Source organism: Zootoca vivipara, chromosome 4 (assembly GCF_963506605.1).
Source record: "Zootoca vivipara chromosome 4, rZooViv1.1, whole genome shotgun sequence".
Lineage (NCBI taxonomy): Eukaryota > Metazoa > Chordata > Lepidosauria > Squamata > Lacertidae > Zootoca > Zootoca vivipara.
Window position 1 is genome coordinate 45,680,331 of NC_083279.1, and position 23,932 is coordinate 45,704,262.

A 23,932-nucleotide genomic window follows, 5' to 3' on the forward strand; every position below is an offset into this window, starting at 1 on the left:
GCCAACTCTCGTGCTGCTTCTCGCAATCCTCGGGACATACGTGGCGGCCTAGCCCCCTCGGCTCTCCAATTTGGGCCCCTCACACTACACCTCTACCCCCACCCGAAGGCTGCGCCACTTCAGCAGCCGCATACAGCCTAAGATGGCGGAAATGCCCACGTGACCTAGGGAGACCCTCTGTTCCCAGAGCCTTATTTCATTTGGACAGAAATCTCGCGAGATCTCAAAGGAAACGAGGAGTGGGGGGTGACTCACCAGTCTTTACGAAACGGGAGGGAGGGGAAGGCAAACCAGGAGGGAGGGGGAGAGATCTCGCGCGACCAGCGCTGTAAACATTGTGTGAGGAGACCTCGCGATAACACCTATATCCTCCTGAATCGGGAGGAGTCCGCAGCCTCCCTAGTTCTCGCGGTAGCCTTGGGATTTCTTCGCCCTCCCCCCACCTCTTTATGCGGAGCGGAGAATTCTCCCCGCGATACCTTTTGCTGCAAGCAGAGGTGGGGGGAGGGGATCGAGAGGAGGAAGAAGGGGCGTGGTTTGCGCGCTGAAGTCAGCACGGCGGCTGCGAGGGGGCGGAGGAATATATAAGGGCCCGGGCCGAACTGGGGGGGTTTCAGTTAGAGACGCGATTCCGAGGCGAAGTAGCGGCGATAGCGACAGAGGCTAGTTCTACGTCTAGTGAATCCGAATTTCTCTACGCGGAGCGGGACCTCCCGACACGATCTCTCGTTATGAGTCATGTGGCAGTGGAAAATGCCCTCGGTCTAGATCAGCAGGTAAACGGGGGTGGGATGGCGGGTGGGCCTGGAGGGTCGAGGCGTATTCCCCCCCCCGCTCCCCGGCGCTCATCGGTCTGCTTTCTGGGGTCCTCCGGACTCATTGAATCGATCCTAGTTCGCCCCGATACTCCTTTTATTATCGCCCACCCGCATCCTCCTCATGCCGCTCTCCTGGTGGCGTATTTAACTGTGACGCAGTTCCTTTTGTGGGGTTCGCCCCATTGGCGCCTCCGTGAAGCCCCGAGCCTCTGTTAGGAAAGGGTGCGGAGCGAGGCGAGCGGTGCCCCTGCGAATGAGTAAAGGGAGCGGAGAGCGGAGGGTAGCTCGGGTGAAGCGCCGCCGGGCCCTTTGAGGCCTGCTGTGGGGGCTTTGTGCGTCGCTGGCGACTGCTTACATCTGCCGGGCCCCCTAGCGGCGGCGGCCGGAAATTGCAGCGGGTGGGGGACAACGGCGGCCATTGTGCGTGTGACGAAGCGAGGGTGGGGGGGGGAGAAGAGAGGCAGCTTGGCGGTGGAGGCGCGTGCGCGGCTCCCTCTGTCTGGGGAAGGGGGAGGAGGAGGAGGAGGAGGGGAGTGGGAGCCACAATGGCTCTGGTGCTGCTGCTCCTCCCGCTCTCCCTCCCTCTACCTCGAGCGCGCGCGCGCGCGCCCCCTGCTCCTTTGTCCTCGAGGCCCACGAGGTGGGGGGAGGAAGGGCAGGCATAAGGCCGCGTCTTCCGCTCGTCTTGGGTTCTCGGAAGCCTATTTAAAATGAAGTTGCACCTTCTCTCTGCCCGTTTCGGGGCGGGATAGTTGCCGGGTGGCGTTGCACTAGAGCCGGCTCCCGAAGTAGGTCATGAAGCCGGCCGGGGAAGGGGAAAGAGGAAGGAGCCACGTGACGCGGCCGGATTAGCGGCCGCCAGTGAAAGCGAAGCGCCACCGCCGCCGGATTCTTCCCCGCCGCTTGTGTCGCTCCGGCCGTAAACGCCGGCGAGGGCGGGCGGCGCTTGTGGGGCGGGGAGAAGGGAGCGCTTTCCCCGAAGGCGAGCGAGCCTGCCTTGTACAACTGCTAATGGCTCTGTCTGAAGGCCGCGCGAGATTGTGATGTGCGTCCATCTTAAGTTGAAAAAGGGGATTCTTAGATATAAAAGGATTTTATTTTTTTAACCCCCCCCGCAAACAAAATAATACACGAAAATATTCAGCAGCGGTATTTTTTACCTTGGCTGTATATACTGCTTGTACAATCTTAAGGCCTAGGCCCTTTTTTCTTGACATCTTCAATAAAACTAAGGTGTACAGTGCAAGCTTAAGTTCTGTTACTATTTTTTAAAGCATTTGGCACAAGTAGTTATTTTTGAGGAAAGGGGAATTTGGGTTGTGGCCGATTTTTGAATGCAAATATTAAGCGTATTGGAAGACAGCACTAAAATTGAGGGGTTTGTCCATAATGTCACATGCTTTAAGTAAAACCAAAGTAAGTTTTAAGGAGGTACGGTTTAAATTGACATTAAAATATCAAAGCTATTCTGGTATTTAAGGGGGAGAGCCTGCTAACTTACAATGTGGGATAAGACAAGAATTTTTTTTACTACAGTGCTTTAAGTATTTTCAATTAATCAGGTTGAATGACTATTCTCTCCCTTTTTAAAAAAGTTTGCTGGTCTAGACTTGAATTCCTCAGACGATCAGAGTGGAGGAGGTGGAGCAAGCAGTAAGTATATAATTCAGAATTAAAGTATTTTATTGCAGCTAGTAAAAGAATATTTGGTGGTATATTGCTCCAGTTACAAAAGTAGAAAAAATTGCAGATTTTGATGTTTGAGAGAGCAGATCTATGGCATCCTGCAAGTACTGTAATTGTAGACTACTAAATCCCATTGGTATTTTACGTAAATCTGTTCTACGTAAATCTTTTATACATAAATCTGTTATACATTAAGTATTACCATGCTAGAAACTTTCCTTTAAAATGAATGTTAAGAACCTTAAATTGGGTACCTGCTTAATCAGTCAATTAACTGCAGACCTAATCTGCAGACCACTTTTGGTGCACAATAGTGTGAGCTTGGTATCAGCAAAAGGCATTTAGTGATTGTGTTACTCAAACGTCCATAAATTGTTTCATCTGCTAAAACTGGGTATGTATGTATTTCCTATAGTGAGGCAGCAGCACATTCCAGTTATTGTTGTTACAATTATTTATTAAATTTGTATACTGTCTGAGAATACAAAGTACTGTGCGTTAGAAAACAAAACAAGCTAATAACCCACTTCCCACAAACACATTTGGAAAGCCATAGAATGTTAATTAGCCAAATGCCTGCTTGAAGAGAAAAGTGTTCATTTGGCACCTTTATTACATATCTTTAGGTCTCCCTAGGGGAGAGCATTCCACAAATGGGGAACCACCATCCAAAAGGCTCGTTCTCGTGTTGCCACCCTTTGGTTGTTTGCATATTTCTAACAATGAAAATACTTGGGAAGAGGTGCTGTATGTTTAGACTATATGCTTAAGCATGAAGTACTTTAAACACTTCTTAATGTGTATGTTGGTTTGGTTTTCTGCTTAAAATACTGTAAGTTTAGAGTTGCTATAGCAAAAAATGACATGAGTTTAATCAATAAACAAAATAAGGTGTTAATAATCTTGGTAATAAGAGCAACAGACTTTGCTGTACAGAATTTTAATTTGAAACTTTTTTCCCCAACTTTCAGAAGGCCGGTACATTCCACCTCACTTACGGAATAGAGAAGCTTCAAAGCAGGGTATGTTTGTTGGTACTTGAATATATGGAGCATCAGGGTTAAAAAAAATAGGCTCACTGAATTGAACTGCAAGAACCCCAAAATGTTGGGTGCTCAGATTCAAGGAGATTTGGTACAAGTGGTTGGACAAATGAGTACCTAGGCTTTTGGAGGTAGGGAGAGGTATTAAGAGTGCATATTTAAAAGTAACACCTTATTAAGTCTATGGCAAAAATTAGATTCCCTCATTCTACAGTGGGTTCAGAGAAGATTTGGGCTCAGTGTAGTCTAGCTAGGCAAGTCTGGCAGTAAGCTGCTGATTGATGAGCTGTATATTTGGCTTGAGTAATAAAGCTACTTAAGTAACAGTGCAATCTGTTGTAAAATAAATGTTGTGCTTGCATCCAAGCAGAATAAGAGAATGGTTTGCTCATTTTGAAAGTTATGATAATCATGAAGTCAAGTAGTGATTCCTGTATTGAAATATCTACCCCATTATCAGAGTTTGTGTTAATAATTTGTAGGGAAGTGGCCCACACACATGAAAATGTAAAATAAATGGTGACTGTATACCCGTACCATCATCTGGAAGCAATTTTCAGCAGTTCCTGTATGCCCCCTAAATCTGCTGTGGAAGTTTCCCTACACTCTGGAGATCTAGGGAGGATGTGGTGGGATGTAGAGCTCATGGAGTACTGGTGAAAATCCTCCGCATTCTACTAATGGAAGCCTTACGGTCAGCTCATTGACACATTTTTGTTTTCATAGTTTGGTACAATCCATTCTAATAAGTTGGTGGCTATACCGTGCCCTGAAAAACCCTATGTGTAGCCTGTAACCATCAAGCCTGTTTATGGGGAAGTTTGAACACAGAGCTTTGTCCAAGGATTCTTGAGCTTTAAGCTGTTAGTTGATTAAGCTCTTAATCTCCTGATAAATTGCATCATGGTACTCTAAAAATTCAACCCACCAATGCTATAGGGGAATATGCTGCATTAATAGTGTCTGATCAACAACTAAACTTGGGCTGCAATCTAATTTTCATTTACCTGGGAGTAAGTTAGTGTTTTACTCCATGTGGCTTAATTCAAATATGATTGAAGTGCTGGAGACCATCAGGTCTCATCCCTCTCCCAACCTGTGACACCTTGTCTTGCCTCAGATGCCTCTGCAAAAATTACCTTGCTTGTGGACTGGCGGGGGGGGGGCACCAAGAGTTTTCTAGAATACTTTTTACTTGCAGTTGTCATCTTTCAGTGTTTTAGCTTAAATCTGCTTCATGGGTAAAAGCCATAAACTAACTTACTGTGAACTTTAATATTTTTATGAGCTCGCTGGGGAGTGTTGACTATAAATTGGTTCATTGGTAAGTAGCTCTCGAAGTTAATAGAGGTCTCCCCCCCCCTTTGCTGCCAGGAGTCTTTTAAAATAGGTATGGAGAACCTATGGCCATGCTTTGCTGCAGGAGTTAGGAGTTGGAGTCCAGCATCTTCTGGGCTGCAGGTTTCCAAGCCTACCGTACTTTAAATATCTACAGATTGAATACAGTGTCCTTTATTGAAAGATGAACTCTGCACAGTTCAGCAAACCGGTCTGGAAGTGCTACTGAATTTGGGAGCTGGGAAACAATGTTCAGATATTACTTTTGCAAGTATTAGAACTACTAGATAGGAAAGTTTAGGAATAGGGTGCTTATTGTCAGGGCAACTTGACTCTGCCCACTTTGTTGCTCAACTGATAGAATTTGTGAATAGTGGCAGATCAAGGGGCATAAGATGAAGCTTGTTCAAATTCACAGGTTCTAATTTCTATTAAAAACTAACAGCTCTTTGCAAGAAAACTCATTTGTATTGAGGCTAACAAATATTGACTGGCATTGATATCCAGCCATTTGTAGTTGTCCTAACTCACCCCTTCTCTCTTCGTGTGGGTTATGGATACTGTAAAGACCAATAGAGTTGTTGTATCATAAATCCACAGAAGCTCTTATCACAATTGGTCAAGTATGTCACGAGTTCCTTTATTTTTGCAAAAGACTGATACAGGTGCCCATCTGGAAGGACATGCTTAGAAACATTGAAGAGTGATTCCTGCTGCTTCCAAGGACTACCCAACACAAGAGGATAGGATGATGCTTTCCCAGGGAAAGGCTTATTCACTCTCATACAGGTGGTTCATTCTGAGTTCCTCTCAGTAGATCCATAGAAATTAATGGACCTAAGTTAGCCATGTTTGTTTATTTCAGTGGATCTACTATGAGTAGGACTAGGACGCAACCCTTAAAAACAGCTGTATAAATTCTTGAGTGTGACATAGCACAATACCTGTTGAATCAGATGCATTGCCCTTTTCTTGAGGGAAAAGACTCCTTGTGTTGGACTGTTTGGAGCTGTTGAGAGTTTATCTTGGCTTCTCAGGGTGTCTTGGCCTGGTGAGAGGCTGGCTCCTGCCATTCTTAAGTCCTCTGTACATGTGCTTTGGCAGCAGGACGGGGTTCCCCCATCATGGCCACCAGGAGGCAAAAGAGTGCTCTTGTTCCTCTTCCCCCTGATCGCCAAAGGTGAGCTGGTGAATGTGAATGTGGAAGCCTGGAAATTTTACCTCTTCACACGAATATTTTTATGTTGCTTGAGTAAAATATATTTTACAGGTTGAAGAAAGTCTACTCTACCATTATGTTGAGATTTTTATGCCTTTGAACTGGAGTGAATTATAATGCTGGGAGTTTTATGGCTCTTTTGCAGCAGGTAATGCCTATAACTATGCGGCAAACTACTATTCCAATTCGATGCCACCAAGAAGCTGTAAGTTGGTGTCAAGATGGAGTGGTCTTAAAAATTTGTCATTTGAGAGCATGCCTCTAAGCATATTGCATAGTCATAACTTGCAGTCAACTAACAGTGTGAGCATTTGTTCCTTTACACTCATTGTCAGGCATGTTTCCTTTGCCTGCAACTTTTTGTTAGGATTAATTTGAACACAGTAAACCCACAACTTACACACAGATAGCTAGTATGTGTTCAGCTTTACATGTGTGGCAAAAAATAAAAAGGGAGTGGGGTTCAAGAAGAAATTTCTTTGGCAATCCCACCTGCTATTGAACCCAATGTGTATTGAATTTGTCTTTAGATGCAATCCCTGGAACGTAAATTCTGCATAAGTTGCGGGCTTACTCTACAGTACTAGCTTACTGTGTTTAAGGAAAACTACACATTAAGGGAAACTACAACTTCAGTTGCACTTTGTACTTGATCAAGGTTTTGTCGCCTCGAATGGATAGACTGGATAGAAAAAGGCAAGGAAAGGTTTCCAATTCTGCACTTTATAAAATTTAAATCCATAGCAATCCTAATACTTGGGTCTGGCAAGTGCTTTTTTGGATCTTCTGATTTATTAAACATGGCATAAAACTAGTGGCCCGCAAGACACTTGAAAGTTACCCAAGCCTTGTTAGTGCTAATTTTCTAGCAAGTTTACCATGCCTCACAGTTTATTTAGTTACATGTTGAAGCTGAATAGTGTGCAGTGCTGTCTAGTGTGAATATGAATATATAAGAAGAGGGCTTCTGGATCGGAGCAAAGGCCTATCTAGTCCAGCATCCTGCTCTCACACTGGCCAACCTAATGCCTATGCGAAGCCAACAAGCAGAAGCTTAGCGCAATAATTCTAGTGTTTCAGAGACTTCTTTCCTCTTGATACAGTACTTGGAGGTAGTAATTAGCTACTGTGACTAGTAGCCATTAATAGATAACCATGCTATTTGGATATAGAACTTTAGACACCTAATAAAATCTTTTTAAATATGGAAGGAATCACACAATATACTCTGAACTTAAATACTAATTATTTTCCTGAACTAATGGAGGGGTTTTGTGCTTAATCCTATTTACAGAATTTCCCAATTAAAAAAATCTATGAACTTCTCCCCTAAGCGCTTGGACAAACTTTCCATTCTCCAAGCAGGTTCTATAAGTTTACACATTAGCCTAATGTACCGTGTTTCTCCTAAAATAAGACGTGCCTCTAAAATAAGCCATGGCACGATTTTCTAAAGGCAAAGAAATATAAGACATCCCCCCAAAATAAGACGTGTTGGGGGTATTGTTACCGGTAGTGGTGGGAGCAGGTCTGCGTGGGGCTTCTGCAGTGCGCGCCTCGTCGAGCCCCAACTGGGTCGGGACTTGGCGTGCGACGCGCTGCTATCTCTCCCGGGTCCCGCTGAGTCGCTCCGCAGCACTTTGCCCCACAGCGAGCCCTTCAAGGCGCCGCCGCCACCGCCGTTGGCCACCAGGTGCTGCTGCGGATGCGACGTCGGCTCCTCCTTCCGCCGCTCATTGTCCTCTTCCGCCGCCGCCGCCTCCCTCCCTCCCCGCCGGGCCGCCGCTGGGTCGGGGCTTGAGCGGGAGCCGCGCGCGCCACGCCGAGCCCCGACCCAGCGGCGGCCCGGCGGGGAGGGAGGGAGGCGGTGGCGGCAGAAGAGGACAATGAGCGGCGGCCGGCGGAAGGAGGAGCCGACGTCGCATCCGCAGCAGCATCTGGTGGCCAACGGCGGTGGCGGTGGCGGCGCCTTGAAGGGCTCGCTGTGGGGCAAACCGCTGCGGAGCGACTCCACCTGGGAGGACAAGGTGAGGCCTAGGCCGGGCCGCGCTACCTCGGCGGCGGGGAGCGTAGGCCCCGCGGGAGCCCCTTGGCATGGAGGAGCTGCGTTGGCCGGAGCCTCGGCTGCAGCAATTCCAGGGGAACATGCGACGCCGGCTGCGGCAGCGGCGGGCCGAGCCTCCCAGGGTAGTAGCTTAAAAAAAAAAAAGACATCCCCTGAAAATAAGCTGTGGTGTGTTTTTTTGGCAGAAAAATAAATATAAAACGTGTCTTATTTTAGGAGAAACACGGCACTACATCTTTGAAAACCTTTCTTCCAACATATCTCTTGTTGCTTTTTTCAGTTCTTTTGCATTTTGGTTGCTTATAGGTTGGATAAGTATTTGAAGTACTTAGAATAGCTTGTTCTAGGTAATTTAGTAGAACTTGGCATTTTTGAAATCAGTCACAAACTTCAGGTTTTTGGAATAAAGAATAACAAGTCCATGGAGCAGAATCTTGATTCATCCAATCTAGAGATGTAAAATCTTTTTGTTTTAGCAGTAGTAAACAATTTTTCTAGAACTTTTAAAACAACTGAAATACATGTAAATTGATAATTTCAGAAAGTACTGGATAAATGTTAGGTTGTTGTCCAACTCCCTAATCTATTGTGCTGGCGGGGGGGGGGGGATTCCCTATTCGAAAGTGAAAGTGTTCACTGGTAGGAGTACTGCCAGCAAGCTTCACTCCAGCAGCTCCTAAAAAGCTTGCAACTAGAGAGGGAGCAGGATAATGGAACATTGCTAGGAATTGAAGAATCAATGCAACCCCATGAGGTAGCAGTGGGATAGTTTGGATATCATGCTAAATCAGTTAGTGTGATGCAAGCAAGCCTTGGACTCATACATACACTTCCTTCTCGTGCTTCCTTTTGTGTGCAGCCATCAACAGGAGTTAAGACTTCTGTTAAGTGCAGGTTGTTATGTCCAAATTGACAAGCCTGTTAATGTTAATTCTAGGTTTCAGCTTGGCTTGTTGCAAACGGATCTGTAGTTAATATTCATCAGTTTGAACATCTAGCATTGATACCAATCTTTTTTGGGCTAATGGGCACATTTGGAACTATGAAAGTTCTGCGGGCGCTGCCACCTCTGGTTGCTTCTTTTTCATCTCTTTCCATTTCCCCCTGCAGACAGAGAAAGCACACACGTTTTTTGGTTTTACAAGGTGACTTGAGTAAACATTGGATCCAGTATAAATAAATACCCCAAAATGACCATGAGAATAAAGATTGAAGTGCGAGACTGCACAGTAAAAAAATGCAGTTCTGGTGCTTGCCAGTATCACAAACATATCAACGGCACAAATTCTAATGGATGTTCATTTTTACATAGGATGTCAAACAAAATAATGGAACACAACTGTGTACACAGAGGTGACCTTAATTTATTTAATGGTTTTGAGGGGGTCACTTGTTAAACATGCGTTCCAAAAGGACCTGTGCCTTAGGAGAACTGTTTTGTATCATGAAAAGAACTGGACCTGTGATTTTAAAAAAAGAAATTCTGTTCTGTCAATGGAGACAGATGGGTTCTGTTATTTGGTTGGGGGGGAGACTTCTGCCATGTTTACTGGAACTAAGGATCCATGTTTACTGGAACGAAGGTGTGTGAACTCATGTGCATACTCTCCAATCTCCTTTTATCCCGGCCTCTGAGATCGGTTCTCTTTCCTTCCTATCTCAGATGATTTTCTTTCTGCTCAGCTGCAGAGGTAACGATCTGAGTCTTCAAGAGCATACAGAGCTGAAATGGGAAGTGGAAAAGAGCATTCCAATGTCCTCTTTCAACTAGCTTTTGGGGGCAGGGATAACCCTTGATACCTCATGAGCTCTGCCACAGAAGTTCTCCAAAGCACCACAGTGGCCACCCCAGGCATAACAAGTTATGGTCAAGCACAAATATAAGTTGAAGCCTTCAGAACTCCTTGTTGCCATGTCAAGGAAAGTGTGTGAGCTCAAGGCTCACCAAGGTTCATTTGCATCTGCATCACTAAACTGGCTTAGACTCAAACATTTCATGAACTTTATACTGCAATCCTATTTTTTTCTTTTTTGCTGTTACTAGGAAGCTGGATTTGTAATCAAAATAATACATACAACACTAATAGTGGACTGGTCTGTCACCATTCCATTCATAGTTGAATGAATAATAAAATGTATATTTGCCAAGCTCAGCACAGGATTTTGAATCTTGCTTCAGTCAGTTTGACAAGCTTTCTTTAGGACATGCTTCTGTTTTCAGCATGGCAGCAAGTATTGATGCACAAAACTAATACACATACAAATCACTGCATTAGGTTTTTTTTAAAAAAAATCTCTTGGCTCAACTAAATACACAACTTTCTATAAAACCTGGTTTGCAGCTTTGTAAAGCAGCTCACAATGCAACACCCTGGTCAGGTGAAGGCTTGCATCTCTAATCAAGAAATTAGACCCAACACCACTCTGTTTTCCCCAGAAAGGAGGCTTTCATGTAAATTTCTGGCAGCAAAGTCGCACTGATGCTGTGGAGCTTGCAAAAACTTGCTAGCGCATTTTACCCTTTAATTTTGTAACCTTTTATTCTCTGCCAAAGATTCCCCCAGCTGGGACTCTCGTGGAGGTAATGGCTATATGAATGGATATGATCGTGACAGCCGGGTGAATGGCTACGATCGTGATCGTGTGTTTGGATCCAGAGGAGGATCTGGACGTGATGACAGAGGTGGGCGAGGGAGACCTGGCACCTTTCATCCAACAAAACTTTTGAGTGTCCACTGCTGCTTTTGGCAATAAAGACAGCTTTCTAGAGCGCTTAGATTAAGAGTATAGTAGCATAGGTTGAGACTTCTTAGGGAAGTTTGAGGCTTTGTTTATCAAGTACCATTTGCAGAGCTGTTTTGCTGTCAGCTGGAAAGCTACAAAAGTAGTATTCATTCTTGTTGGTTATTTGGATTTTGATCCCGGAGCCTTACTTCTAGTTACAGCTATAGGATAGTACCATAGAATTCTGGAGTTGTATAGTTATCCAAATCCTACAGTCATAACGAATGTCTCAAGAACAGTGAAGCTTCTCACTGAGTGGCCTCATTATACCAGTTACCACCTACTCCAGATTTTCCTGTCAGGAAATATCATCAGTCTCCAGGTCTTTTCACTGCTTCTATTTCATCATCTTTGCTTCAGTGGACACATTGATGGACTCCGGGACGGTCTCATTTTCAGCCCAGGTTGCAATTTTTTTTCTTGAGACAACCTAATTGTAACTAGAATAAGATAATGACATAATTTTTGGAAGTGGTTCACGAAAGGTTGCCTAATGGCCATACTCTACTACAATGCCATGGGCGCAACAGTATGCAGGGTCCTAATGGACATTTCTAGGCTTTGCTTCTGGGGTTTGCTGCAGCTCGAGAGAATCATCGGCTGCTGCCTCTTGAATATAATTTACTACATGATCATTCTGGACCCGCTTTTTAATCTCTGCCATATTGCAATATTGGCAGCAAAAACACCCAATTTCAGTGTCTCCTTGATTCACAATATGCAATAAAATATGGGAATGTCTCTTAAGACAGGCTGCTAATTGTAAAATTGTAAAATTTTAAAATATTGTAATTGTAAAATTGTAAAATACTATACATTTTCATGGTGATGGTTTGAGGGATTTTGTATCTTTAATCCACACAATCAGTGATTTCATTGGTGATTTTATTATTCCTAGGATTTGATGGTGGGTGGAATGCTGGCAGAGACAGGGATGCTGCATACAGCAGCTTTGGTGCAAGGAGTGACCGTGGATCAGGAAAATCAAGCTTTTTTGCTGAGCGTGGTAATGGTTCAAGAAGGTAAAAATTTAGCTCTCTTCCCATTAAAAATGTGAATGCCACCACCATAAAACATTCAGTAATCCGTAGAAATAGGGGAGAACTGACTGAGGTTAAGACGTGTGCTTTGTAGCTCTTAGGCTTGCATTGGCTGCAGCATGTTAATTTCATGTGTATAGGGCTACCCTCTCATTTCCACCACCTTTTTGCTGTAGGACTTCTAAAATTTATATCCACATAATAGAAGTCCTTGTGTCTTCTTAGCATTAGCACATATGCCCCAGCAGAAAGACAGGGGAATGAAAATTCAGAGCCACTGTGCAGTTATGGCATACATCTGGGCTTAGAAGGAGCTCTTTCAGTAAGCTTTCTCCTTGTTTGTTGAAGGGCCAGGAGGCTGGGGCGTTCAGGGGATGAGGCAGAATTGTGTTGTGAGAGCAGTAGAGGAATTAAGTGATAGTCCAATTCCCAACATGGGTTAAAATGCCATCTGAACAATTAAATGCCTTTACCTGGCAGGTGTGCCACTTCAAATTTCATTGATATCCTGTCCACATGCCTGATATATGTGAGACAGTTGAAATATTTGGGGTAATATATCCTTCTCAAGGGGATGTCAAATCTTGGAAAATGGATAGCTGTGGGGTTATACTGATTTATTGTTTAATTATATCATGAAATGCTTTTAAGCTGCCTAGCAGCCAGGCAGCTTCATTAGTGTGTTTAGTACATCACAGAAACTGTCATGAAAATGGGTTTTAGTGTAATTTCATGTGATTTAGGTTTGATGACCGTGGTGGAAGAGGCGGTGAATTTGATGGCATTAGCAGTCGTGGTGGTGATAGAAGTGCCTTTGGCAGATTTGAACGTGGTGGAAACAGTCGTTGGTCTGATAAAAGTGATGAAGATGACTGGTCTAAACCACTTGCCCCAAGCGAACGTGTGGAGCAGTAAGTACTAGCAGTGGGATCTGGTGGTCTGTAAGTCAGGTGTTCAGTGCTATGTGATTGTACATTGAATGTTTATCTTCTAGGGAGCTGTTTGCTGGTGGGAATACTGGCATTAATTTTGAGAAGTATGATGACATTCCAGTTGAAGCAACGGGCAACAACTGTCCTCCACACATTGAGAGTGTAAGTATTTCCTTTGTGTAATGCTGTAACTAGTTCGCTGCTTATGCTAGAATACTAAGGGACTACTTCTATACATTTAAATTAGTGTAGATCTGATGGTCCTTCAAAATAATAATAATTTATACCCCGCCCATCTGGCTGGATTCCCCCAGCCACTCTGGGCGGCTTCCAACAAAACAAAATATTAAAATACAGAAATCCAACAAACATTAAAAGCTTCCCTAAACAGGGCTGCCTTGAGATGGGAAGAACACTTAAAAGTCTTTGTCTTTAATAATCTATGTGATTGCTATACGCAACATGGAATTGCATGCAGCACACTATATTTTTACGTTAGGCTTTGAGAAAGATGCTTTGCTGCCTCTGTATTCAGCATAAACAAAAGGTGATGCCAAGAAAGGAAGGGGACATGCCATCCTACATAAGAGCCCACTGCAAGACTTGTTGGTATCCAGCCTTATAGCAAGATGCTGGAAAACGAGGGGCAATTTTCTGCCCATCCTCTGCCTTCCCCTCTTATGAGTGTAAAGCAAACTTTGTGCTTTTACCAGGTTGTTTAATAACTTGAACTCTGTTGCAGTTCAGCGATGTTGACATGGGAGAAATCATTATGGGGAACATTGAACTCACCCGCTACACTCGGCCTACTCCAGTGCAGAAATATGCTATCCCTATCATCAAAGACAAGAGAGACTTGATGGCTTGTGCCCAGACAGGCAAGTTTGTGTTAGCTATGTGTTACTGCAGTGTTCTAAGTGAGGGTTCTTGGGGATAGGCCATTCCCTTACTGGCAGTTGACTCTAAGCACAACATGGACACAGCTAATTTGGTAAGACATATATTTAGGATTTAAAATACCACGCTAAATTTCAGATTAACTTGAAATAAGATAAGATATCTTTATTGTCATTGTCCCCTTGTGGGAACAACGAAATTACTCGGTTGCTACATCCACTCAGATAAAGCATTCCGCATAATCCAAAATTACAAAACCTAATTAAAAACAGTAAATATAATACAAATAACAAATAAAATAAGATGACTTCAAAGTCCAGGCTTTCCATTTAAGGCCAAAATCGCTCTAGAGAAGAAACTGTTCCTGAGACGGCTGGTTCTTGCCTGCATTGTTCTATATCTCCGTCCCGATGGCAGGAGCTGAAAGAAATGGTGACCAGGGTGCGTTGGATCTCTTGATATATCTAGTGCTTTTCTATGGCACCTGGTGGTGTAGATTTGTTCTAAGGTGAAGAGTGAGCAGCCAATAATGCTCTCTGCTGCTTTAATAATTCTACACAGCCCTGCTCTATCCTGAGAAGTACAGCTTCCATACCACACACATAAACCGTACGTGAGCACGCTCTGTATGGCACAGTGATAGAAGGCAAGCAGCAGCTTTTGTGGAAGATGGTTTTTCCTTAAAATTCTCAAAAAATGCAGTCTCTGCTGTGCCTTATTCACAAGCCCCCTTGTATTAACACTCCAGGACAGATCCTCCTGTAACTCAATGCCTATAAATCTAAACGTTGTTACCCTCTCCACACAAATTCTGTCAATCAAAAGTGGCTGGACCTCGTTCTTCTGTCTCCTAAAGTCCACCACAAGCTCCTTTGTTTTCTTTGTATTTATGAGCAAGGATGAGTACAGGATGGATGGAGCATAACATTTGGGTGGGATTTATGGAATGAAAATGTTTTTGCATTGCTCTCAAGATTAAATGTTTTTTCTTTTAGGGTCTGGAAAAACTGCTGCATTTCTTCTGCCCATATTGAGTCAGATATATACAGATGGCCCAGGTGATGCCCTTAGAGCTATGAAGGCAAGTACATTATATCTGGTTTAAACAAACAATACAGTACAGTACTTCACTTTAGCACTGTGTGTATTGCCATCTCTGTTACATTGCTGAAAAATGAAGAGCTTGAGTACAGATATACCCATTATTGCATTTATTCATTGCTTACTATATAAAACAACATAATTTACTAAAATTAATCATCCTGGATTTTTTTTTTGCACCCCACTAAAAGATAAATATTAAAGCAGGCTGGGGTACCATTATAGCATATAAGTATCAAATGCTGGAGTAAATGAAGAAATGTTGGCCTACTGCCTAAAAGTTGATAATTTCGCCAGGCACATCTCCCCAACATTCCACACATAGGGGGCCACCACTGAAAAGGCCTTTTTTGTGTTTCCACCCTCCTCATCTTCACAGGAAGCACACAAAAAAGGACAATAAGATGTGCGTACGGCTTTAGATGAAAACCAGCACTTTGGAGCCCACCCAAAAACCTGTAGGCAACCTGTAGTGTGGTTGCTAGTGGTGTATGTTCAGACGTAGTCTCAGGCAGCAATCTGGTTGCTGAATTCTGCACTAGTTGCAGTTTCCAGACTGTCTTCAAAGGCAGCCCCACATAACACATTGCAGTAATCTATCCCAGAGGTTGCCAGATCGTAGACTAAGAAACTGGGCCTTCCCTCTCCAGGCATGCTAGTGGCTGGCCATCAGTCTAACCTGTTGGAGGCACTGGTCCACTAAGGCCACTTGTACCTGCCATGACAGTAATGGATACAGAAGGACTCCCAGTCAGTCTTCTCTCTTTCAGGGGGAAATCACCATAACAGAAGGTGAATTTATTTTAAGACACTGCCATCAAATAAGTTTACACATCAGGATGGAGTTTCCACAAAATTACCCAGACTAGTTGTAGCCAGCATCTTGATTCCGATGACAGTCACTTTGCTAGAATGGCTGTGATGCTAATAGTTACTTGTGGTTCTCCTGCATGGGTGCAGTCATGAACACTGCAGGATTCAGACCACAACCTTTAAAAATCTTTATGGAAAGAGCAGAGTAATGGTGTAAACACTTGGGTAGCAGATTGTGTTGAGAAATAACTGTTACTAGCAGCTTATTTTCCAGCTGGTAATGAGGACTTAATCTTCCAGGAAAACGGAAGGTATGGACGCCGTAAGCAATACCCCATCTCACTAGTTTTGGCTCCCACAAGAGAGCTGGCAGTTCAGATATATGAAGAAGCCAGAAAAGTAAGTATTAATTAGGGGGTGCCTAATACAGCCACATTGACCTATGGTGGCTGTATTGACCAATACAAGAGTTGAAGGGACAACAAATTGCTAACTTTTGAAAGAAGAAAATTGGGTGGGTGGTTAAAAAGCTTTCATGTATCACAGAATCACAGCAGTAGTCACTGATCCCCCCCAAAAAAAAATCTTAAAAGAACAAAAAAAATTGGGGGGGGGATCTGCAAAAATCCCAGGGCCAAGGGCACATGAGGCCTGTAGATTAGCCAGCCCTGTGGTATGTGCTCCTAGAAACTTGATATCTCAAGTCTTGGATTCTAAAACTAAGTTGTGTTTCCATAGTTTGCATATCGCTCCAAAGTCCGTCCCTGCGTTGTGTATGGTGGGGCCGATATTGGTCAACAGATACGTGACTTGGAACGTGGTTGCCATTTGCTTGTAGCAACTCCAGGTCGTCTTGTAGATATGATGGAGAGAGGAAAGATTGGACTGGACTTTTGCAAGTATGTGAAAATAATATTTTAATAATTTTAGCATTTTCACAGCAGCATATTAACATGGAGTCTTGGAAATCCTAACGTGGTCTTATAATACCTTCCAGATACTTGGTACTGGATGAAGCTGATCGTATGCTTGACATGGGGTTTGAACCTCAAATCCGCCGTATTGTTGAACAAGACACTATGCCACCCAAAGGTGTCCGTCAGACTATGATGTTCAGTGCTACTTTTCCAAAGGAAATTCAGGTATTCTGTTTTGCAAAGTACTTAAATGTCCCATTTCCAGTGAAAGTCACCATACTGTAGAAGTGGTGACACTCAAACCAGCAAGCAGCTGCTGTTGTAGGTAGCTAACCAGAGGTAGAGAACAAGAAGAGTTCTGTTTTAAGTACCCCCCCCCAATACTTTGTTTCTAGTTTTAAAATATGATGAGAAGCCTAGTTTGTATGCATCCATGGAAGCTTGTAGCTATAGGTAAGTCTAGTAGGGGTGGATTCATTATTTAGGCGTCTCCCATACTGAGTAGAGTTCTCTCTTTTGAAGATGCTTGCTCGTGACTTCTTGGAGGAATATATCTTTCTGGCTGTTGGCAGAGTTGGCTCTACATCCGAGAACATCACACAGAAAGTAGTGTGGGTGGAAGAGTCAGACAAACGGTCATTTCTGCTTGACCTCCTAAATGCCACAGGTAAAGACTGTTTGGGAGAAATCCAACACAACTCTAATGGCTCAGGTAATGAGAATCTATGTTAGGTGGAGGAAAAGCTTCAGACTTTTCCTCCCTTGTTTTCTCCTATATTTTAATATTTTTCTTTTAATCTGCATGCGGCTAGCTTAACTAGTAAAGTTGTTGTTTTTTTATGGTTGCAGTCATAATACTAGTTTGTACCACTTGGTGGTGCTATAACAATAGATTTGGCATTGTTTTGCTAATGAGATGCTTCACTTACATAGGAAAAGATTCCTTGACTCTGGTGTTTGTGGAGACTAAAAAGGGGGCTGATTCTCTGGAGGATTTCCTCTACCACGAAGGCTATGCTTGCACAAGCATCCATGGTGATCGCTCTCAGCGAGACAGGGAAGAGGCATTGCACCAGTTCCGTTCAGGCAGAAGTCCCATCTTGGTTGCTACTGCAGTAAGTATAGACTTTGTTAAGAAAATGCTTGTGTCTTTGTATTGGCTCTTTACACTGCAGTTTCAGCTTACAGGGAGCTGATGGCTGACTCTTTATCTTCATTAGGTAGCAGCAAGAGGATTGGATATCTCAAATGTAAAACACGTCATAAACTTTGATTTGCCAAGTGACATAGAAGAATACGTGCATCGCATTGGCCGTACAGGCCGTGTCGGGAATCTTGGTAAGGCACTCTTCATCTACATCTTGATAAAACTTCCACAGTGGTATAAGCATTAGTGTTTGCATCCTCTGTTGACTTTTAATGTCACTAAACTCCAGCATGCTTTGAGTATGAAAAAGTTGGTAACACAGACTGAGTAGATTAGAACTGGTTTTGAGCAAAAGATCGCTGGTTAACATAGGCATGTTGTGAAAGATTCACATGAAATATTCCCATTCCTGCAAAGCACAAAGCAGATGGCTTCTGGTACTGCTTTACCTTGACGTGGGAAAGGGTAGACATCATTGTATGCCTGTGTGCAAAATTTCTTGAATGCTGTTTACAGTTCAGCTACAGCTGTAACTAAAAGCTTGTGTCATTTGAAGAGCACTCAGGAATATGTCCTACCTGTGCTCTAGGTATTTTGAACATACAGCTTCCTTACCTTGCCTTAATAGGATGTATCTCTTTCTTTAGGTCTTGCCACATCATTCTTCAATGAGAGGAACATAAATATCACAAAAGACTTGCTAGATCTACTTGTTGAAGCTAAACAGGAAGTACCGTCTTGGCTAGAAAATATGGCATATGAGCAGATACACAAAGGTGGAAGCAGTCGTGGGCGATCAAAAGGGTAAGTTGACTTAATCCCCAAGCAGTTACCTGTCATGTAGATGAGTTGGAATGATACCCAACGTCAAAGCAAAATACCTGACTTCCATATAGCAGTATAATATTTTACTTTTGTATTCCTCCCTTTGGCCCTTCAGTGGAAGAAAGATATTGCTCTTCCTATGTCTTCAGGATGAGAAGAATAGTAATTACTAGCCTGGGAGAGGTTGCTTTTTAAAAAGGACTCATAGAGCAGATAAAAAATTGAAACTACTGCTGTCAGTGGCTCTGGGGAAATGATATTTTAGTGGAGTATGGACCATATAATAGACCTACTCAGCAGAAGGTGCCTGGTGTAACACAAATCTTAAGATTCCATAATTAATAATTAAGCACCATCAAAATAGTTAATTTTTTATTAACCGGCAACAGAGATCTTAGGTGAAAAATTATTGTCCTTCAATTTTTAGAGCTCTCAGGGTGGTTTGTAACTTGAACATATGTAAAATATTACTTTGAAGCAGCAAAGGTAGATTTAACAGATCTGTTTGCTTGGGTCTTTTTATGAGACTCTTTTTTACCTGGTAATATGCAATTCTGTACTGGATGAGCGCTCTACTGATTGGGAGCCCCAATTGTGAAGGCCCTTTATCTGGCTGCTTCTCTCCCAGCCTCTGAAGGCAGGGGCTGCCAGGGGCATTTCTTCAGATGCTGGCTCTGAAATGGATTGGGGCCAGCATTGTTTTGCTTGCCCCCTATTATTGAAAATGACATGCATAACACTAAAAATTAGTATAGTACATCATTTTAGCCAAGGGACTGGCAATTTTTGAAGAACTAGCAAAGATGCTCTATTAACTGAATTTCCTGGTGTAGCAACATGAAGGGTACTTTTAATTAGGAAATGTATTAAAAAACATACTTGCGGAACCATGGTCTTCTAATTGTGACTTGTCGCTGTTATTTCCTCTAGCCGTTTCAGTGGAGGATTTGGTGCCCGAGATTATCGAACAAGTAGCGGAGGCACCAGCAGCAGCAGCAGTAGCTTTGGCAGCAGCCGCACAAGTAGTGGGCGCAGCGGTGGCAGTGGTGGCGGTGGCGGTGGCCACGGAGGCAGCAGAGGATTTGGAGGTGAGTTTCGTATTGTAGTGTGCCCTGGGCTGTTGGAATGAGGGAAGGTGGTGGGGAAATCTAAACTCTGGGCTTCTGCTAAACTGTAAAAAATAAGATTGTATAGGTAAATTCACTTGGTCATAAACTCTTCATGCCTTTTTGTCTTAATAGGTGGAAGTAGCGGCTATGGCGGCTTCTATAACAGTGATGGATATGGAGGAAACTATAACTCTCAGGGGGTAGATTGGTGGGGCAACTGATCTGCTTGCTGCAGATTCTTACCAAACAAGCTAATATGGAAACCACATGTAACTTAGCCAGACTATACCTTGTGTAGCTTCAAGAACTCGCAGTACATTACCAGCTGTGATTCTCCACTGAATTTTTTTTAAGGGAGCTCAAGGTCACAAGAAGAAGGAAAGGAACAGAAGCCCTACTTTGAAGGTTTAAAGACTCCATTGTAGTTGAGATTAACTCCTCCACCCCCCTACTCCCAGACTGTATTTATAATTTTGTGACTGAGGATCATTTGTTAATGTACTGTGCCTTTAACTTTAGACAACTTTTTATTTTGATGTCCTGTTGGCTCAGTAATGCCCAAGATTATCAATTGTCTTGACAAAATTACTCTACTTGGGCTTTAAAAAAAATCAAACCTTGGCACGCAGGTGTGATACAACTTACAGGAATCATTGATTCATCCACTTTATACTACAAAAAAAAACTTGTGCGGTGGCCTGCATTAGGGCTTTGATACTCAGATTTGAAAAAATAAAACATCTTGAAGCATATCAATGGAATTAGTTTCTAATGTGGCAAAACTGTACTAAGTTAAAGTTGATTTGCTCACTCTATCCTGGATAGGTACTTAGAACCTGATAGTCTTTAATAAGCCATTCCAGTCATGATGATGATGATGTATGGATACATGCATACAAGCACTGTTTTAAAGTTAATGCAAGTAAACACAGCAATTCCAGTGTTTATTAAATGTGAGCTAGCCAAATGGAGGCGGAACATTACAGGGAATGTTTAAAGGTCTGAACTTGAAATAGTTTTTAGGAGAATTCATCTACTTAGACTTTTCAAAATTGCCTGCCATATTAAAATTGAAATGGTAGAATGGCTGACCACAACAGTGATGGGTCCACCTTTTAAGGGCCTGACTGATTTTTTTGGTCTTAACGCATGCTAGTGTTGATGTTTTTTGGTCAAGGGGGAATGAACAGGAAGAATTATGCAGCAGGCTTTATTTTAATGCAGATTCACATTACTCTGTTCAAGCTGCGTTGAAGTGTTAACTGGCTTACTGTAGACTTGTAAAATGGCTCCAGAAGAGTAACAAATTCTGAGATCACAAAGGTTGGAATGTACATAACTGCACAAGGTTTCAATTCTGCTATCAAGTGCAGTTTTAGTCAGTTTTAGTTGCATAGGTTTCCATTGTATTTAGTCTGTTATGCTGAATCTGGCCAAAGATAAGTATTTCCAACAGTAAAATGCCTCTGCCACTTAGTTTCTCTGAGCTATCTTCTGCGGCCAGAGCTGTTACCAACTCTTAGTCTAAGTGGCATAGGACAACAGCAAAATCTCCTAAAGTGCAATAGATCTTTTCAAGTGTATTGTGCCTTGTTCTAAACTTTAAGTAGGTGCACTTGACAGTATTTGAGGTCATTTGTTATGGTGCTATTTCAATTAGTCTAGATTTAGGCCCTTGTACATTTTGCCCATAACTTTTTACAAAATACTTCTTTTATTGCACATTCAGAGAATTTTATATGTCTTGTGTGCGTGTCCTTAACTTCCAATCTTATTTTGTCTCTTGGGAGACTGAACGCAGCTTGTCTAAGGAGGAAGAACTAGATTCTAAAACTGGGACCATGGGAATAATGGTTGGGAAGAAAACTTTGCACACGACAGATTTCTAGATACTTTTTGCTGCTAGTTTTGTGTAATATTTATTGAACATTTTTGACAAATATTTATTTTTGTAAGCCTAAAAGTGATTCTTTGAAAGTTTAAAGAAACTTGACCAAAAGACAGTACAAAAACACTGGCACTTGAATGTTGAATGTCACCGTATGCGTGAAATTATATATTTCGGGGTAGTGTGAGCTTTTAATGTTTAAGTCATATTAAACTCTTAAGTCAAATTAAGCAGACCCGGCATTGGCAATGTAGCCATAACTTTCTGATAGTAAAACAAAAATTGGCAACTTTAAAATTAAACATGCCAAGGTTTTGATACGCTTGTCTTAAGATATTAATGAAACACTTCAAAACACTGACGTGAAGTGTCCAGATTCTCAGATGTTTGTTGCGTGAGTTTTTGTTTAGTTGTGTGGTTTTTTTTTCAGTGAATGTCTGGCACATTGCAATCCTCAAAACATGTGGTTATCTTTGTTGTATTGGCATAATCAGTGACTTCTACATTCAGCAATAGCGTTTTAGCAAGTTTTACAGCCAGCAATATTATTCAGTTCAGATAAGGATTCAATCATATGCAAAGAATGGGTTTAATCATATGCAATGAACGGATTTAAACTTGCTGAATGTAAAGATTTGAACTTCAAGTCACTGTAGGTTTAGTAATTGCTTATTGTATTAGTTTAGATGCTAGCACTGCATGTGCTGTGCATTGCTCTCAATTTTAATAAAATAAAAAGTTGAAATGCACTTTATGATGTTTGGTCTTTTTCTTGGTGACAAAATGTGCTTCTCCTTTTTCATTTTTAATCATTACTGATTGCAGTGAGACATCCCAGGTTAAAAGCCACAGATGAAAGTTTCTAATAGAAGCAGTCCACACATTTAATAGCTAGGAAAGGTCATTGTATGGAACAGCCCCTTGTAGTGGCTGGGGGAACCTGGCCAGATGGGCGGGGTATAAATAATAAATTATTATTATAATTATTATAGCTGTTCTGCTTTGTCCCACAGAGCTACCAGTAGTGGCCTGTTTTCTTAAATGTGGGGATGTTATTCAAGTGGTGGGTTTTCCTCCCAAACAACTGACCAGTGGTATATGGATTTAGCCCCTTGCAGAATGCTCTTGCATGCAGAGGTTTGACACCTAAACTCTTTCCTAGTCAGAATACACACCAATATATTTCCAGAATTATATGCTATATTTCCATATAGTAATTGAATGGTGTGAAAAGGAATGTGGTTTCAATCAGCTCAAGTGCCCTTTTCGATTCAGTGGCACTTAAAGCTTTATGATTAAATCATTAAAATATAATTTTTCTATCTTTAAAATAATGGCTCCTCCAACAAGGAGAGAGTAGTACCTTGATAGAATAGGGTGATGCTACTTAATAAATGTGGAACAGATCTCTGTTTAAACAAAGCATCTGAAACTTTAGCATTCACGCAACTCAATTAGCATTAAACTACTTTTTTGTTTAGTCGTGCCCAACTTCGTGACCCCATGGACATGCTAGGCACTCTTGTCTTCATTAAACTACAGTACTTAAAGGTGGAATAAAAAGCCAAAATAAAGTGTCCACACCTGGTACTTAACCCCTGAAATTGCTGCTGGAGTAAGTGACTGAAGATTGAGGGTAAATTCCAATACCGAAAGCACAACCTTCCAAAAGTCATTTTAAAAACATCAGCTCAGACAAATTGAGAATGGTTGGAGATTATAGGGTGTCAAGCTTTAAAAAGCTCTAATTGAAATGTGATCTTCACAATCTTAACTTGGAAGTTTGATATACTGTTCTTGGCAGAGCAGTTTACAATGTAATTGCACGATACAACGATGGAAGAAGGAACAAAATTAAGACCTGTGATAAAAGCCTGGGAAGACAAGTCTGCCAGTAAGCCATTAAAGTAGTATTTGTCTCATACAAATGATGCATTGAGTTAAAAATTACCTGAATTAAGCTGGGTTTTTATGGTAAGAACTCTTATCCCAACCCCTCAGTAACTTAAATGTTTGGGGGGAGGGCTGGCGGCTCTCTAGTACACTTGTCAACCTGGTGCCCTCCATATATTTTTGACTACAGTATATCCATCCCTTTCTTGACACCTCACTGCCCCCTGCTCCCCTGAAATAAGTACTGCAAGGCTCCAGAACAGGAACATTCCTCTTGGGGGATGTGAATCCACTGCAACATAGTTACATTTTGCACTTGTATTGTACTATGGATATGCCAGCTGGAAGTGGGTAGAGGCTGTGCCTTGTGTTGCTGGTGCATCAAGTGGGGGAGGGGAATAGTGGGTTTCTTTTTCT

General features: G+C 42.5%; 1 protein-coding gene across 6 annotated transcripts; it reads left to right on the forward strand.

The window, feature by feature from the left end:
- The first annotated feature begins 549 nt into the window (after positions 1-549).
- DDX3X (DEAD-box helicase 3 X-linked) lies at positions 550-22,371 on the forward strand. Of its 6 annotated transcripts, none has more exons than XM_035116675.1 (19): positions 550-776; positions 2,414-2,471; positions 3,476-3,526; positions 6,250-6,309; positions 10,724-10,852; positions 11,852-11,975; positions 12,737-12,904; positions 12,988-13,087; positions 13,668-13,803; positions 14,818-14,903; positions 16,037-16,135; positions 16,475-16,635; positions 16,734-16,878; positions 17,176-17,365; positions 17,587-17,768; positions 17,874-17,991; positions 18,448-18,604; positions 19,556-19,713; positions 19,867-22,371. In XM_035116675.1, the coding sequence occupies exons 1-19, from the start codon at positions 732-734 to the stop codon at positions 19,953-19,955; spliced, it is 2,256 nt and encodes a 751-aa protein (XP_034972566.1). In that variant the 5' UTR covers positions 550-731; the 3' UTR covers positions 19,956-22,371. The 6 variants fall into 6 exon arrangements, with proteins under 6 accessions (XP_034972566.1, XP_034972560.1, XP_034972561.1 ...); XM_035116669.2 differs by having other exon boundaries at positions 589-776; positions 17,176-17,320; XM_035116670.2 differs by lacking the exon at positions 6,250-6,309 and having other exon boundaries at positions 591-776.
- The last annotated feature ends 1,561 nt before the right edge of the window (positions 22,372-23,932 follow it).

Excerpts from the sequence above, each read along its gene's own strand:
- DDX3X (XM_035116675.1), top strand. The coding sequence starts at position 732 with ATGAGTCATGTGGCAGTGGAAAATGCCCTCGGTCTAGATCAGCAG. Across the intron at positions 13,088-13,667 it reads GTCCTCCACACATTGAGAGT|TTCAGCGATGTTGACATGGG; the intron begins GTAAGTATTTCC and ends ACTCTGTTGCAG. Across the intron at positions 16,636-16,733 it reads ATTGGACTGGACTTTTGCAA|ATACTTGGTACTGGATGAAG; the intron begins GTATGTGAAAAT and ends AATACCTTCCAG.